Here is a 14,941-nt window from a genome sequence, read left to right on the forward strand (position 1 = left end):
GTCTCACCTCCGTGCCTGGGAAGATCATGGAACAGATCCTCCTGGACAACATGCTCGATCACATAAAGAATGAGCATGTGATCCGAGACAGCCAGCACGGCTTCACCAAAGGAAGGTCATGCCTCACTAATCTTGTGGCCTTCTATGATGGAGTGACGGCATTGGTGGACGAAGGGAAGGCGACCGATGTCATTTACCTGGACCTGAGCAAGGCCTTTGACATGGTCCCCCACCACATCCTCATCTCCAAACTGGAGGGAAGTGGATTTGATGGGTGGACGACCCGATGGATAAGCAATTGGTTGAAAGGCCGCAGACAGAGGGTGGTGGTCAATGGCTCTGTGTGCAGGTGGAGGCCGGTAACAAGTGGTGTCCCCCAAGGGTCTGTCTTGGGACCGGTGCTCTTTAACATCTTTATTAATGACATCGATGAGGGAATTGAGTGCACCCTCAGCAAGTTTGCTGACGACACCAAGCTGAGTGGTGCGGTTGATACGGTGGAAGGAAGGGATGCCATTCAGAGGGACCTCGACAGGCTGGAGGGCTGGGCTCGGGTGAACCTAATGAGGTTCAACACGGCAAAGTGCAAGGTTTTGCATTTGGGCCGGAAGAACCCCAGGCACCCATACAGGCTGGGAGGAGTGGTCCTTGAGAGCAGCTCGGCAGAGAAGGACCTGGGGGTCCTGATGGACGAGAGACTGAACATGAGGCAGCAGTGCGCTCTGGCAGCTCGAAAGGCAAATGGGATCCTGGGCTCCATCAGGAGAGGGGTGGTCAGCAGGGACAGGGAGGTGATCGTCCCTCTCTACTCGGCTCTTGTGAGGCCCCATCTGGAGTCCTGTGTCCAGGTGTGGAGCCCTCAGTACAAGAAAGACATTGAGATTTTGGAAAGGGTCCAGAGGAGGGCGACTAAGATGAGCAGGGGGCTGGAGCACCTCCCCTATGAGGACAGGCTGAGGGAGTTGGGCTTGTTCAGCCTGGAGAAGAGAAGCTGCGGGGTGACCTCATTGCAGCCTATCAATACCTGAAGGGAACCTACACCCAGGAGGGGAGTAAACTCTTCAAAAGGGCTGACAACAGCAGGACTAGGGGAAATGGATCCAAGTTGAGGGAGTGAAGATTGAGGTTGGATGTTAGGGGGAAGTTCTTTACAAGGAGAGTGGTTAGGCCCTGGAACGGGCTGCCCAGGGAGGTTGTGGATGCCCCGTCCTTGGACGTGTTCAAGGCCAGGTTGGACGGGGTCCTGGGCAACCTGATCTGAATGTGTGTGTTTGGTGGCCCTGCTAGGCAGGGGGTTGGAACTACATGATCCTTGAGGTCCCTTCCAACCCGGGTGATTCTGTGATTCTGTGTGATTCTGTGATTCTGTGATTTCAGAACAGTCCTCATTTCTATTTGTTCTGAATGCAGGAAATCCTTGCAGCTAAAGGGGAATTAATTATCATGGGCGCAAGAATGCTACAGCACACAACGTAGTATGTGCCTTGCTGCTTTTAATGTGTGATGGGACCAAAACACGGCCAACAAACACGTTTCATCGCTGGGGTGACCCAGCTGCTGCACCTCATCAAATGGAGGTTCTTTGGCCAGCACCTCAGCCGCTGTGCTGCTCTTTCCCCCTGTGTCAGACACAGAATGCAGGTCCTGGAAGCCCTCGGCACGGAGATGCCTATGGCTGCCACTCATCCATCACTGCCTGCTCTTCTTCCTCACTCTGCTCTGACGCCAGGCTCACATCCTCCACCCCGCTGCTTTGTGATGAGCTGTCCGTGCCCTCCAGCTCCGCAGGCTCCTCGCCCAGGCCGAGGATGAGCTCTGGCACCTCTGCACGGAGGGTGTTGAGCCCCAGCTGGACCTGCAGCAGCGCCTGCAGCGCCCGGGGGTTCCTCAGCAGCGAAGAGATCCCCGTGTTCTCCATTTCCAACGGCAGCTGCTCTGCGCTTTGGTTGCCATTTGGGGAGTTCCCATCCCTCGCTGTGTGATCACCGTTAAGCAGCATTTGCACCGGGCTGCCGGGGTTCGTTATCGCGTTTTCCAGGTCGCGCATGAGCTCCGAGTTCTCTGCCAGCTGCTGCACCATGCTCTGCACCCCTCCGTGGCTGGGCTCCTCCGCATTCGCCGCAGGCCCCAGGTTCATGTCAATAAGGCCATCACCGCTGCAGGCCAAGCGCTCGTCCCATTCCGAGTCACAACTGCTGCCTCTGCTGGGCTGCGGATCCCAGGGGTTGGGCAGCGGCCGGCGGTTCTCGGTGCGGGCGGGAAGCCTGGCCCCTCCTGGGGCTGGGTTACTGTCCAGACCAGCAAACACGTCGTCCTGCATCTGTGCCTGCACCGCATCCAGGATGGGCTCCTCGATTTCTCTGTACAGCTGCTCCAGAATGCTGTACCCCCCGGGGATGCTTTCAAGGTTGTTCATGGCCAGGTCGTGGTTCCTTATCATCTCCTGCATCGCAGCCGGGCTGCTGCACGCCTCCAGGATGTCCTGGATGTCTGAGCTGGTGAGCACGTGGCTGATCTCGGGGTTTTGCTCAGCCAGATGCTGCATCTGGGGGTTGGATGCGATGATATCACTGAGCAGGTTGGGACGGGAAAGGACGCTCTGCTCGAAGGAACTCTCTGCCACCTCTCTCAGCAAGCTGTCTATGGACACCACGGGGCTTTGGATGCTGCTCACCATCTCCGACACATCTGCTGAATCCAACCCTAGGATGTTGGTGCCCGTCACCCCCAGGAGGAAGCCCAGCAGGAGCATGTTGCTGTTGATGGCATTCATGTCCAGCTCCGAGTTGATCATCCTCAACAAGAGGTCTTCTGTGGTCTGGGCCACTATTTCCTGGCTGGAATTCAACAGCCCCAGCACGTTCTGAGGGATCAAGATCAGGCTCTGCAGATCAGATGCGCAATCCGGGGACAAACTGGGACTGCTGTGGCTGGGAGGCTGCACGAGAGCAGCTGCAGCTCCTTGGTCTGCCAGGTCATCCTGCTTGGTTGGGGATCTGATGACGAGGTGGATGTTGGCTCCGTTGTGAACCTGGTGCTGGCTCAGGGTGTCGCGGTCTTTGAGGATCTTCCCGGCAAATATCAGCACCAGCAGATCAGGGCGAGTTTGGAAACGTGCGGCGATGTCTTCCTTCAACTGCTGGATGGTGCTGCCCTGAGCAACCTCAAAGCGCTCCTTCTGCTTCGGGGTCTTCACCACCACACTGATGATGTCTGCAGGATCCGTGGTGACGACGGGCAGACCTGCGCCTGCCGCCCCTTTGTGCTCTGACATGATGGTGGCTCTGCAACCAGGGCTGTGATTCGATCTGTTGAGCAGCAGAGCTGCTGGGAGGTGGGGAGTGCCGGGAGGGGGCAACGGCTGGCAGCCAAAACGAGGGCAGTTCCTCCTGCTATGGTGACAGCTGGGAGGGAGAAGTGGCACGGAGAGAGACCGCCTCTCTCCACAGCACCAGAAGGCACATACCAGCCAGATGTGGCACAGCTGCTCCGCTCGCTCACCACCCCATCGTCCCTGCCCTCATAGAACTGCTGGCCCCGTGCTGTGACATCACACTGAGCAGGGTGGGTGCAGAGGGGCCCATCCTCACCTCCGCCGCCCCCAGCAACCGAGCCCCAGGCTGTGCAGAGTTCCTGTGGAGCCTGTTCAGTTCCATTCTGCGTTCCCAACAAAAGCTCGCTCAGCACCATTAGCAGAAAGCCTCTCCCACAGTAAGCTGCAAAAGCCAGTGCTCCTCCTCAAACGTTGCTCATGTTGTGGAGGCAATTTACCCAAACCCTGCTGCTCTGTGAACAAGCCTTGAGGAGGTCCCTGGTTAGAGAGTTCTTCTGAGCTCTGGGTTTGCTAGAAGAAATTTCCCATCCTCTGTGTGGTTTCTTTCTGCTGCTCATCCTCGGTGGGAGCCCAGCAGTGCTGCTGGTGGCACTCGGGAGGGGGAGGAGATGCTGAATGGCCCTTGGTATCAATGCAGGAGAACAAAGATTTCACTGGGAAAACAACACTGCACCTAACAGCTTCCGTCCTTCTCATAGGGACATGGCCTAGACTGGGGAAACTGATGGAAAACTTGCTCTCATTGAGCCTCTTACTGCACTCAATTATTCTCATTATTCAAAATAAGGCTCTTCTAATTGGAGTGTGTCTGGCTTCATTTTTTCACTCATACAAATTCTTCAAGGCTTCACAACAGCCCTCAGCATCAGACATTTTCCCCCATTCCACACTGAAGCCATCAGAGCCCCATCCCTGACCTTGGTGTCTCCAGAGATGGGACACCACCGCCTCTGGGCAACCCGTGCCAGCATCTCACCACCTTTACTGTAAACAACTCCTTCCTGATATCCAGCCTAAGCCTCCCCATCTCTATGCTGGGTCTGCTCACAGCCCCAGGGAGGAGTCAACCGTCACGGCCAGCAGTTCTCAGAGCTATTTGTTGTCCAAGCCCAAAGGCTTCTTTGTTGTCACCTTCAACTCCTGGCGCGCCCTGGGACCCTCGCATCCACCCATGGGGGGCCAACCATCACCCCAAGTGCCCCCAGCACAGTGCTGCTTCCCACAGCCCCCAGCTGGGGGACGGCATCCACACACAGCTCTGCACCACCGGCTGCAGAACAGCAAGATACAGAGCACAGCTCTCAGTGGGGAGCTCACACCAAGGCTGCGGTGAGCCAGGCTCCAGCAGCACCTCCTTTATTCTCAAGTAGGTGTAGTGGTTGTCTGTCTGTCTGTCTGTCTGTCTGTCTGTTACAGTGAGGTGTCTATCAGATTGCTGTCACAATAAAAAATGACGGTTCTATTCAGTCCTCAGGAAACTCAGTCACCCAAAAATGGAAGGAAAATGCAGTGACACGATTCTGTGGAAGCTAAGCGCCAGAAATAGACACTGATTGCTATTGATTACATTATTACCTTTTTACTGTTATTGATCAAGTCTCACATTCCCATTTCATTGTGCTATTTGGAGCTAATGTCAAACTGAGCAGTGTCCAATTTCTCCCATCATCCCCTTCCGCCATTTTAGCACTGGCACAGGGCAGTGTTGCTGTCTGGGTTTGCTGGGCTTGGCGATGCCTGCAGAACCCTCAGGTCTGGTGGCCTCCAGCAGCTCCTGCAGCCCATCTGGACCTGATGGCTTCCAGCTGACCACAGCTCCCAAAGGCTAGAGAAGGGATAATCTGAAAATGGGCAAGATCGCAGCATCAGACTCGCAGAATGGCTTGGGATGGAAGGAAGCTCAAAAATCATCTGGTTCCAACCTCCCTGCCATGGGCAGAGCTGCCATCCACTGGATTGAGTTGCTCAGAGCCCCGTCCATCTGGCCTTGAAGATCTGGTCTTAGATAGGGAGGTTGGTGGCCCTGCCTGCAGCAGAGGGGATGGAGCTTGATGGTCCCTTCCAACCCAAGCCATTCTATGGTTCTAGGATTCTGCGGTTCTATGATTCTATGATTCTATGATCTGAGTCACGATAGAATAAAGCACGGGCAGCTCCTCCGTGCAGATGGGAGTGAGATGAGGGTATGCCAAGGAATGCATTGGGTGAATCAGTGCACTGGCAAGAAGGCCAGCATGTAAAACACAGCATAAGGGGGAGTTGAGCTCGAGATAAGCAAGGCTCAGGTCTCAGACACTCACACTTCTGAGCTGTATTTCGTCTAGAAGTGCTAAATACTGGGCAGTTTGGTCCATCAGGTTCCTCTCCTCTATTCAGGTCCCTCCACTTGCACTTGGCAGCCTCGTTTCTGCTGTTTGAGTCTCTGAAGTAAGGAGTCTTTGGCACCCAACTGTCCACGGCTGGTGGGAACCAGAGCAAAACATGCAGCTGAGCTCCTGGGACAGCCGTCCCATGGGTGCCTTTCTGGGACACGTTTTGGTCCTGATGTAACTGCGAAATCTTCAGGGCTGGAAGGATCCTTCAGAAAATTCCCCACTTGCACAGAGAAGGCAGGCACACCGCACCTCCTGCCCAGGGATGCTGCTGGCAGAGCAGCCAGCCGAAGGGAGTCAGAGTTCAGAACCTGCCTCTGGAACCAGAAATGCCATCGGAACTCAGGGACCTCGACCCGACCACAGGGAGCCCAGCAGGACCGCGACGCTCGGGCGCCAGCGCTGCCGTCCCGCTCACGGCCAGCTGCGGCTGTTTGGTGCCGCCGGGGCTCCGCGGGGCGTCGTCAGCTCTGCTCCCCCAGGAGCGACGCGGATCTCACGGCCCAGGTCAACAGGTTGAGCCCCGCTGTTGGGGCGGGGGCTGCAGCCCCGCAGACCTCCGGGCCGTCCTCAGCGAACCGCCCGAGGCATCGCCGCCCCAGCCGCGGCCATGCGTGTGCGATCGCTGCCTCCTGCTGGCGCTCGAGGGCTGCCGGGGCCGCGGAGGAGCCGTGAGGCGCCGCTCCGTTCACAGCAGGACCCGTTTCGGCTTTCTGTGAGCCCCGATGGAGAGGAATTCGGTGGAGACCAGCAGACGTTCGTGCTGCAAAACTCACTGCTGATTTTGTCTCATGTCCAATTTTAGAAGAGAGTAACGAGTTTATGGGCCTGCTCCTCCTCCAGAAACCCCGGGCGCACCAAGCATTGGGTGCTGAGGTCAGAGGAACCGCAGCCACTGCCACGGCCTCAACATGGCAACCTTCAAGGACCTTCAAGGACCTTTGAGGACCTCCGAGAACCTTCGAGGACCTTTGGGGACCTCAAACACGTCAGGGCAGGACAGAGTACCAGGATGTGCCATGTACGGCTTTCCACTTACGAGTGGGCTGGGGATTTTTATTAATTAACATTTACTGAGACGCGGTGATGACAGCAGTGAGACGCAGTGAGATCACTCAGCTTTGCTACTGTAATTTATTACCCACTGCAGCCTGCAGATGAAGAGCAATTAATAAAGCGCTGCTGTAGGCAGTGGTAGGAATGAATATGAATGTGGCAATGGAACACATGGGGCTTTGTTCGCCCTGACTGCTGTGCTTTCTCCATCTCCCTCCAGTGAAGCACTCAGTGAAGCTGAAGAGCTTTCCCCCTCCCAGCTCGGAGCCTGACTCAGCACCTGGAGCACGACGAGCTCATGCGGGCTATTTAGCTAACATTTTAACCACGCTCTGAATATAAATCTTCCCAACCAAGTGGCTAATACCCCATTATGCATGCCCCTGTGGGCACTAACTGCACAGCTGGTGATTCATTGACCCAGGGACATTTTCCCGTGAGATCTGCACCCTGACCCAGCCAGCACCTCCATCAGGGCTGAGGGCTGTGCCTCGTGTTCAGCTGTTCTTGGAAAGCCAGAAGAGCAGCAGAATCCCTGCTGTGAGCCCACGCAGTGCACACAGAACCCATCCCAGGGGGGCTGGTTGCTCAAGCTGGGTGACGCTGTGGTGCCTGCAGGGATGCCTTCCCCCCAGAGGCTCCCACGCACTGGAGAGGTCCTCAGGTCAGCAGAACCTGAGCACGGTGCTGTTGTGGCCACTGGGATGCCAAGACCAACCTATGGTCCAGCACTCTCCTGTTGACAGGATCAGAATCACAGGAACGGTTTGGGTTGGAAGGGACCCTTAAGATCACCCAGTTCCAACCCCCTGCTCCAGACAGGGACACCTCCCTCCACATCAGGTTGCTCACAGCCCACCCAGCCTGGCCTTGAATGCCTCCAGGCAGGGGGCATCCACGGTGCTGGGCAAGCTGCTCCAGTGCCCTGTTATCGTTGTTCTCTATGCATTTTCCAGTACTTGGTTTGGAAGCACTTTGAAGCCGGGTCTATTGCTTTGTTTCTCACCTGTGCAGCTCCCGCTGAGCGTGCTCCCACTGCTCCCTAACTCCAGGATGGGCAGTGATAAGAGGGGCCATTCCCAGCAGCAGGCTCCAACTCGCGTGCCCTGAGCACAGCCACGTGTGGCCAAACTGCTGCCGTGCTTAAAGGTGAGCACACCCTGCAGATCAACAACAAGGAGAGGCAACAGAAGGGGAAGCAGACAAGACAGCAAAAATAACCACAGAGCTGGGACTCCATGGAGCTGAACTGCCTTGCAGTAGTGAATCTGTACGGCGGGTCGGCTGCCACTCGAGCTGCTCAGAAACCTTCTGGGAGAAACCTCTGCAGCAGAAGGGTTTGTCAACCAGCTCGTGCTTTGGGCAGGGCTGGGGGGACCCCGCAAAGCCTCCTGCAGGCACAAGCATCCAGATTCTCACCCCAACCTCCAGGCTGCTGTGACAGCCCTGAAAACCCCAAAGCATCTCATTGCAGCTGAATGTATTTATTCGTGCTATGGCTACACCAGATTGCTCTCCCGACCTGTTGCTTTTGATATAGTGCAGCGTCCTATCAGAGATCACGTGGGCTGCTCTCCATAAATACTCTTTGCTAAGAGAGATACAAAAATGCTTTGGGAACAGCAGTTCGAGCAGCATTTCCACCAGCTCTGTTATCACTGCTAAGCAAACAGCCCTGAGTGAACAGACCTTCATTTCCGCTCCGCCTCTCACGGGCTTCCCAGCTTTGACAAAAGCACACACAACAAAATAAAACCGCAAAGAAAAAAAGAAATGTGCTGAAAGTGCCGCGAATTATTACTGTTTTTTTGTTTTCTTTTTAATTCTGAAACTGTGGATCTCTTTCTCTCTTCTCTTGAACTTGCAGCAGTGTCACTGGGAGGCCCGGAACGGAGCGGGGTTGTGTAGCTGCATCCCTGTCCATCTCATCCTGCCCGTCTCGCGCCCTTGGCTCCACCACACAGCGCTGTTCCATGGGTCTCACGGCTGACACGGAGCAGAGCATCCCGGCTCCTGGCACTGCTGTGGGAGTGGGAGTGCAGGGTCAGCCTCCAGACACAGCCCCCAAATCACCGCCCTCACAGGGCTGTGGTTGCTGCCCAGATGAAGATGGTTTCGCTGGTCAGGATGCATGAAGCCCCAAGCTCAATACAGGCACAAAATTGTCTCCAAGTGGGGGTAGAAAATACGGATCAGAAAGCAGGAACGATGCAGGAGGGAGAGGCAAGCCTTCATCTCAACTCCACACCCAGTAAAACACAAAGGAAAGATGAAAGCAGGTCTCCAGGCTCTGGTGCACTTCCTACTCTTCTTCTTCATCCCATGGGCGATGGAAATTTTGGCACTTAACCACTGAGCCAGAATGATCATAAGACCAGACAGCAGAGCAATCCCACTCACCTAAGGAATGCTATGCAGAGCTCCAGATGGAAGGACTGCTGTGCTTCCCTCCACGATGGAAGCAGACAGAGCCATGGCTGAGATGCTTCCAGGGGACTGAGAAGCTCCAGATACATCTGGTGCTCACTCTGCATCGTTGCATGGAGGCGGATTGCCACCAGCTTCAGGCAGAACACAGCATGATTGGTACAACAGGTCTGTAGACCAAAGTGAGGAGTGAGAAAATGTTGGACAACGCTGTCCTGGTGGTGGAGGATAAGTGGAATGTATGGCGCCAAATTGATGGGTGATCAAAGAGCAGCATAGGAGCAAAGGACGTGGACTTTACACTGAGCACTGCTGTGCTGTGAAACAATTTTGTAAGAAAAAATTGTCCCTATGGGATGCGAGGACTTGAGACCATTGTCTGCCTCCAGTTCTTTGATCAGAGAGTGGTGAGGTGCTGGAACAGCTGCCCAGAGAGGCTGTGATGCCCCGTCCATCCCTGGAGTTGTTCGAGGCCAGGTTGGATGGGGCCCTGGGCAGCCTGGGCTGCTGTGAGATGGGGAGGTTGGTGGCCCTGCATTGGTGGGGGTTGGAGCTTCGTGATCCTTGAGCTCCCTTCCAACCCAACCATTCTGTGATTCTGTGATTCAGTTTGCTGTGGGGTTTTGAGTGTGGCATTGGACGCTGTGGTTTAATGGACATTTCCTCATCCGACCCACGTGTCCCATCTCTGCTGCATGGAGCACTCAGGGGCAGCATCAGTAGCAATGAAGGGGCTGATGGCCCACGTATCCGAAAACCCTTCAGCTTCTCCAGAGCCTGGTGGACAAACCCATCACCCCAATGCAAGCACACCTCACACTGCCTTCCAGACCCCATCCCGCGTCCCCTTTCCCTCAGCAGCGGCTCCCACAGCTGGGATGGAGGCACTGCCCCGCAGGGCAGAGCAGCCGGGCCACGCGCTCGCGGATCTGCCGCGTCCTCACCCCGTACACGATGGGGTTGAGCATCGGTGGGACCACGACGTAGAGGTTGGCCAACAGGATGTGGACGTGGCCTGGGATGCTGTGGCCAAAGCGGTGCGTGAGGAAGGAGAAGAAGGCGGGCGTGTAGAACATGAGGATGACGCAGAGGTGGGAGCCGCAGGTGCTCAGGGTTTTGAGGCGAGCCTCGGGGGACGGCAGCTGGAAGACGGTCCTGAGGATGAGCCCGTAGGAGACGGCGATGAGCACCACGTCCAGCCCGGAGGACAGCAGCGCCGTGGTCAGCCCGTACCACACGTTGGCCCTGATGTCGGCGCAGGCCAGGCGGGCGATGCCCATGTGCTCGCAGTAGGTGTGGGGCATGACGTTGTGCCCGCAGTAGGGCAGCCGTTTCAGCAGGAAGATGGGAGGGAACATGATGCAGAAGCCCCGGAGCACGGCGCTCAGCGCGATCTTCCCGATCACCGAGGGCGTCAGCGTGGAAGGGTAGCGCAGCGGGTCGCACACGGCCACGTAGCGGTCGAAGGCCATGGCCAGCAGGACGGACGACTCCACGATGAAGCTGAAGTGGGTGAAGAACATCTGAGTGATGCAGGCGTCGAAGGAAATTTCTCGGGCGCTGAACCAGAAGATCGCCAGCATTTTGGGCACCGTCGTGGTCGAAAGCATCAGGTCGGACACAGCCAGCATGGCGAGGAAGAGGTACATGGGCTCGTGGAGGCTGCGCTCCGTGGCGATGACGAAGAGCAGGACGGAGTTGCTGAACAGTGCAGTGATGTACATCAGGCAGAAAGGGACAGAGATCCAGATGTGGGACTCCTCCATGCCCGGGATGCCGGTCAGGACGAAGGTGATGGGGTCGAAGCTGCTTTCGTTGAGCTCATGCATGGTGCTGCTGCTCCCGGCGTCATAAGGGAAAGAATGAGGATAAATAATGCTGTGTGTTAACCCCTGCCATCGACACATGAATGTTGCTGTGTGCAGCTGGTCTCCAAACGGAGCCGTTCTGAGGCTGAGGGCCTCACTGGGTGCATTTTGCTGCACAGAGGAATCTACTCACCTTTGCCTATCAACCCCCGTGAACTGTGTCTGAATGAGAAACATCTCCGTCCCTCCACATGAGCTGTGCAACAGGTTGGGTCCTGTTATCTCTCTTACATACTGTCACAAGAAGGCACTTGGCTTGCTTTGTGGCAGGCAATTGTCAGCCCCATTTGATGAAACAATACAATGCCTCCATCAGTTCAGATCAGTTTCTGAGAGCTCTTGTTGAGTCAGGAATAAAACCAGCTCTGATGCTACCAGGTGTCTTGGGGGTTGTTGAGCACCCCTGGAACTTCTGCTGGACCAGTTTATCCCTCTGTTTCCACCCACAGAAATATGTTGATCCATTTGTAAATGATATAAAGTGTTTTTTCATAGAATCATAGAACGGCCTGGGTTGCAAAGGAGCACAGTGCTCACCCAGCTCCAAGCCCTGCTGTGTGCAGGTCGCCAACCAGCAGCCCAGGCTGCCCAGAGCCACATCCAGCCTGGCCTTGAATGCCTGCAGGGATGGGGCATCCACAGCCTCCTTGGGCAACCTGTGCCACTGCCTCACCACCCTCTGCCTCCAAAACTTCCTCCTCACCTCCAACCCAAACCTCCCCTGTCTCACTTTCAAGCCATTCCCCTTGTCCTCATCCCCCCTTATTGTATCCCTGGCCCATCCCAGAGAGGCTACAAAGAGCCGAACGCGGGCAGACCTGCAGGAATGCAGGACCTCCCCAGACCTTCCCAGGCACAGCAGCCATTCCGTGCTGGTTGCCCTTTTCCCACTCAGAGGCACAGAGGCAGATTTCTCTCACCTGTCAGCTCACTGCTTTCTGCTCCTTTCAAGCAGGAATCCTTGCCCAAACACCAATGCTGGCACAACACATCCCACAGGGTCGGCCCAGCTCTCAGCTGAGCCCCAATGGGGGCAGTGAGGGTCCTCCCTGAAGGCTTGGGGGCCGTGGTTAAACCTTCCCCTCCCGAACCACAGCAGGAGCTGTGGTGTTTTGTGGGCTTTTAAACTGCTCTGCATTAAAGATTAACCAGAAGTGACCCTGCAGGTGAGTGAAGGCATTTCCTGCTCTCCACCATTTGCGCTGCACTCCCACTCAGTGCACGCAGCAGAGCCTGCATCACCCTGCTGGTGGCCCTGCACTGTCCCACCAGGTGCCTGCTGGTTTCTCGTGCTCCAAAACCTCCCCAGCAGCCCCCAGCTCTGCCCCTGTCTCTGTGAGAAGGGTTCCTCCCTCTGACTCCAACCCACAGCAAACAGCACAGCGGCCGCGTTGATGTGCTCACACTGCACAGCAGCTGCAGAGGCCTCTGCTCAGGTTGAGCTGCTGGTCTGGGCCAGCACTGACCAGAACACCAGAACTGCATAACTCATAGCTCATTGCTATTGCAAAGGCATTTCTAACATGTGAGATGGTGGCCAAACAAAGGAACTGGAACGACAGCTTTGTTTGAAGGATGCAAAACAATACTGAAACATCTGCCTGCATCTGACAAGTTGAAGATCCGTCCACGTGGCAGAAAAATGAGCCTGAAGTCCTAAGGACTCTGTGAACTGACGATTTCTTTCCACACAGAACCAAAGCAAAGTGATTGAGAGCAGCTGTGTTCTTTTTGGACGAAACCAGCAGTATGAATCCAGTACAACTCGGCTTGCAGTGCAGTGCCTGTCATTCAGAGATTTCTTGCATGGTTCCATTGCTGTACTGCCTCAGGCTCAGAACAACAGATGCAACCAACGCATGCAGACAGCAGATACGCTTCAGGACTTCCATCAGCTGCACACCAACACAGAGTCACAGAGTGCTTCCCCCCCTGGCTGCCCAGTGCTGCCCTGCTCCACTGCCCTCTCTGCCCATCACCTGCCCTGCTCCTCCCTGCCTCATCCTGCCTCTCTTTTGCCCACCTCCAGCCCCTCTCCTGCCCAGCCCTCACTGCAGGAGCTCTGCATCTCATTCATCTGGAGAACACCAGGCGGGTTTCTGGTACCATCAGTACTGGTCACGCTCAGTCCTGCCCACGTTCCTGTCAGCATTTGCTGTCAGAGGGACCGCTGCCCCACAGCACCAAGCTGGGAGGACCTGGAAACACCAGGACTGAGAGGATCAGCCCCACCATGCAGGGCTGGAGTCGCTGCCGCCCCACGGATGCTGGGGCAGCCCCGGTCCATCCGTGTGCACCAAGCCCAGTAGGCAGTGGGGCACGATCTATCCGAGGTCAGCAACGAGCAGAGTGCAGCTGGGGTCAGTGCTGGGTCCGGTCCATCCAGCGTCACCATTAAAGGTCTGGGCAACGGGACAGAGCACACCCTTGGTACAGTCACAGATAGCATGAAACAGGGGAGCCTCTGTGGGGCCGGCACCACGTGCTGGAGGCTGGAAAGGCGCCGTGTGCTCCGCTGTGGACTCTAGAGGTCTCTGTGAGGTAAGAAATGCTGTAGGGCCGCAGCGCAGGCAGTGGGATCCTTCCCGGAGAGATCCTGCAGCAGCGGCACTGAGTGCAGTTGTGGTGAATGAGGAGGGTGAGGGGCTCCACAGCCTGGCACGGAGAGGATGCCAGCCCGCAGGTTTGCAAGGCACATCGTGGCACAGCCCCATTCAGATCCTCATCATCTCCTCCGGGGAGCGTTGGCTGCCCAGCACGCGCTGCAGTGAGCAGTTCCCAAACACCATCGCTGCCCTGGGGGGCGCTGCCAACCCCTCACACACGGACCCTCACTCACACGGAGCACGGACCCTCTGCACCGGGTTTGGGCCTCTCCTGGGGGCTGCTGGCAACACATCGGAGCACCTCTGCAGCCCCGTGCCCAGGGACAGCCAATGGCACAGCGCCTGGTGAGGGACCCCTCTTTGCTGTGCCGTTTTCCCCTCTTCATGCTCCCCCCCTTTAGCCCCGCAGCGGGGCTGTGGGGACACACAGGCTGTGCACACTGTGCTCCCTGCCCAACATCACCTGCTCACGTTCCCAGGCCGGGCTCAGCTGGTGCTGCCAGCTCTGCTAACGCAGCCGCTGCGCCATTGTTTGAAGGCTTTTCAATTATCGCTGTTTATTTCACAGTCCTCGTCCTCCCAGCACACGATGCTTCCCTCCCCACTCTGTGGTTGCAGAGATCACGGCACAGCCTGGACGAGACGCGGTTCTGCTCTGGCACAGCCCCAGCACAGCAGAGCTCCCTTGGGTCGGTGCTGATGCTTTTGGCATTTCTCTCCCGCCGCCACTTGGAGCCACCGTTTCCTCAGAGCTGAGCGCTTTGCTGTCGGAGCAACGAGGTCCCGTGGGACCCGAACGCCTCCCCACACCGGGAGCAGTGGGTCAGAGTGAGACGCAGCACCGCAGCTCTGGATGTCCAGGAGGAGCTGTGCCGTTGGCCCCTGCCTCCTCCGTTCCCTGATGCCTTCAGTGCCCAGATGTCTGCAAAGCAGAGAAGCCAAACGCTGCTGGGAGCAGCCTGCCCTCCCCGCAGCTCCTGTCCCACACCCGGTGCATCTGCCTGAATCTCAGTGTCTCATCTGTCTGAAGCCATTGGGGCAGATCTCAGCGCTTGCACTCCAGCTGCTCTCCAAAAGGCACCTCTGCAGTTCAGCTCTCATTTCACCATTGGACTTGGTTCTTTCAGTTTCCAAAGCACAGCACTAAGAATGTCCCACGAAGAGATCAGAGCATGCAGACTGGAGTTCCGCAGCACCAAATTGGTTGCATTTTTCTTCTTCCACAGGGAGGGGAATTGCTCACACCAGAAGTGCCCAGGAGGAGCCCATCTCCTGCTC

The 14,941-nt window shown here is 56.5% G+C and overlaps 2 protein-coding genes across 3 annotated transcripts; both read right to left on the reverse strand.

Annotated features, from left to right (window-relative positions):
• Positions 1–1,669: 1,669 nt before the first annotated feature.
• Positions 1,670–3,274, reverse strand: LOC122157463 (ubiquilin-1-like). Its single transcript, XM_042813124.1, has one exon. The coding sequence runs from the start codon at positions 3,272–3,274 to the stop codon at positions 1,670–1,672; it is 1,605 nt and encodes a 534-aa protein (XP_042669058.1).
• Positions 3,275–7,587: 4,313 nt separating this feature from the next.
• LOC122157466 (olfactory receptor 52B2-like) lies at positions 7,588–12,159 on the reverse strand. Of its 2 annotated transcripts, XM_042813127.1 has the most exons (4): positions 11,978–12,159; positions 10,134–11,025; positions 9,163–9,359; positions 7,588–8,784 (listed from the first exon to the last, which is right to left on the reverse strand). In XM_042813127.1, the coding sequence occupies exons 2-4, from the start codon at positions 11,016–11,018 to the stop codon at positions 8,688–8,690; spliced, it is 1,179 nt and encodes a 392-aa protein (XP_042669061.1). In that variant the 5' UTR covers positions 11,019–11,025; positions 11,978–12,159; the 3' UTR covers positions 7,588–8,687. The 2 variants fall into 2 exon arrangements, with proteins under 2 accessions (XP_042669061.1, XP_042669062.1); XM_042813128.1 differs by lacking the exon at positions 9,163–9,359.
• Positions 12,160–14,941: the final 2,782 nt, after the last annotated feature.

This window comes from Centrocercus urophasianus, unplaced genomic scaffold (genome assembly GCF_019232065.1).
Source record: "Centrocercus urophasianus isolate 14NV4802_14NV808 unplaced genomic scaffold, USGS_Curo_1.0 seq_1388, whole genome shotgun sequence".
In the NCBI taxonomy this organism is placed as follows: domain Eukaryota; kingdom Metazoa; phylum Chordata; class Aves; order Galliformes; family Phasianidae; genus Centrocercus; species Centrocercus urophasianus.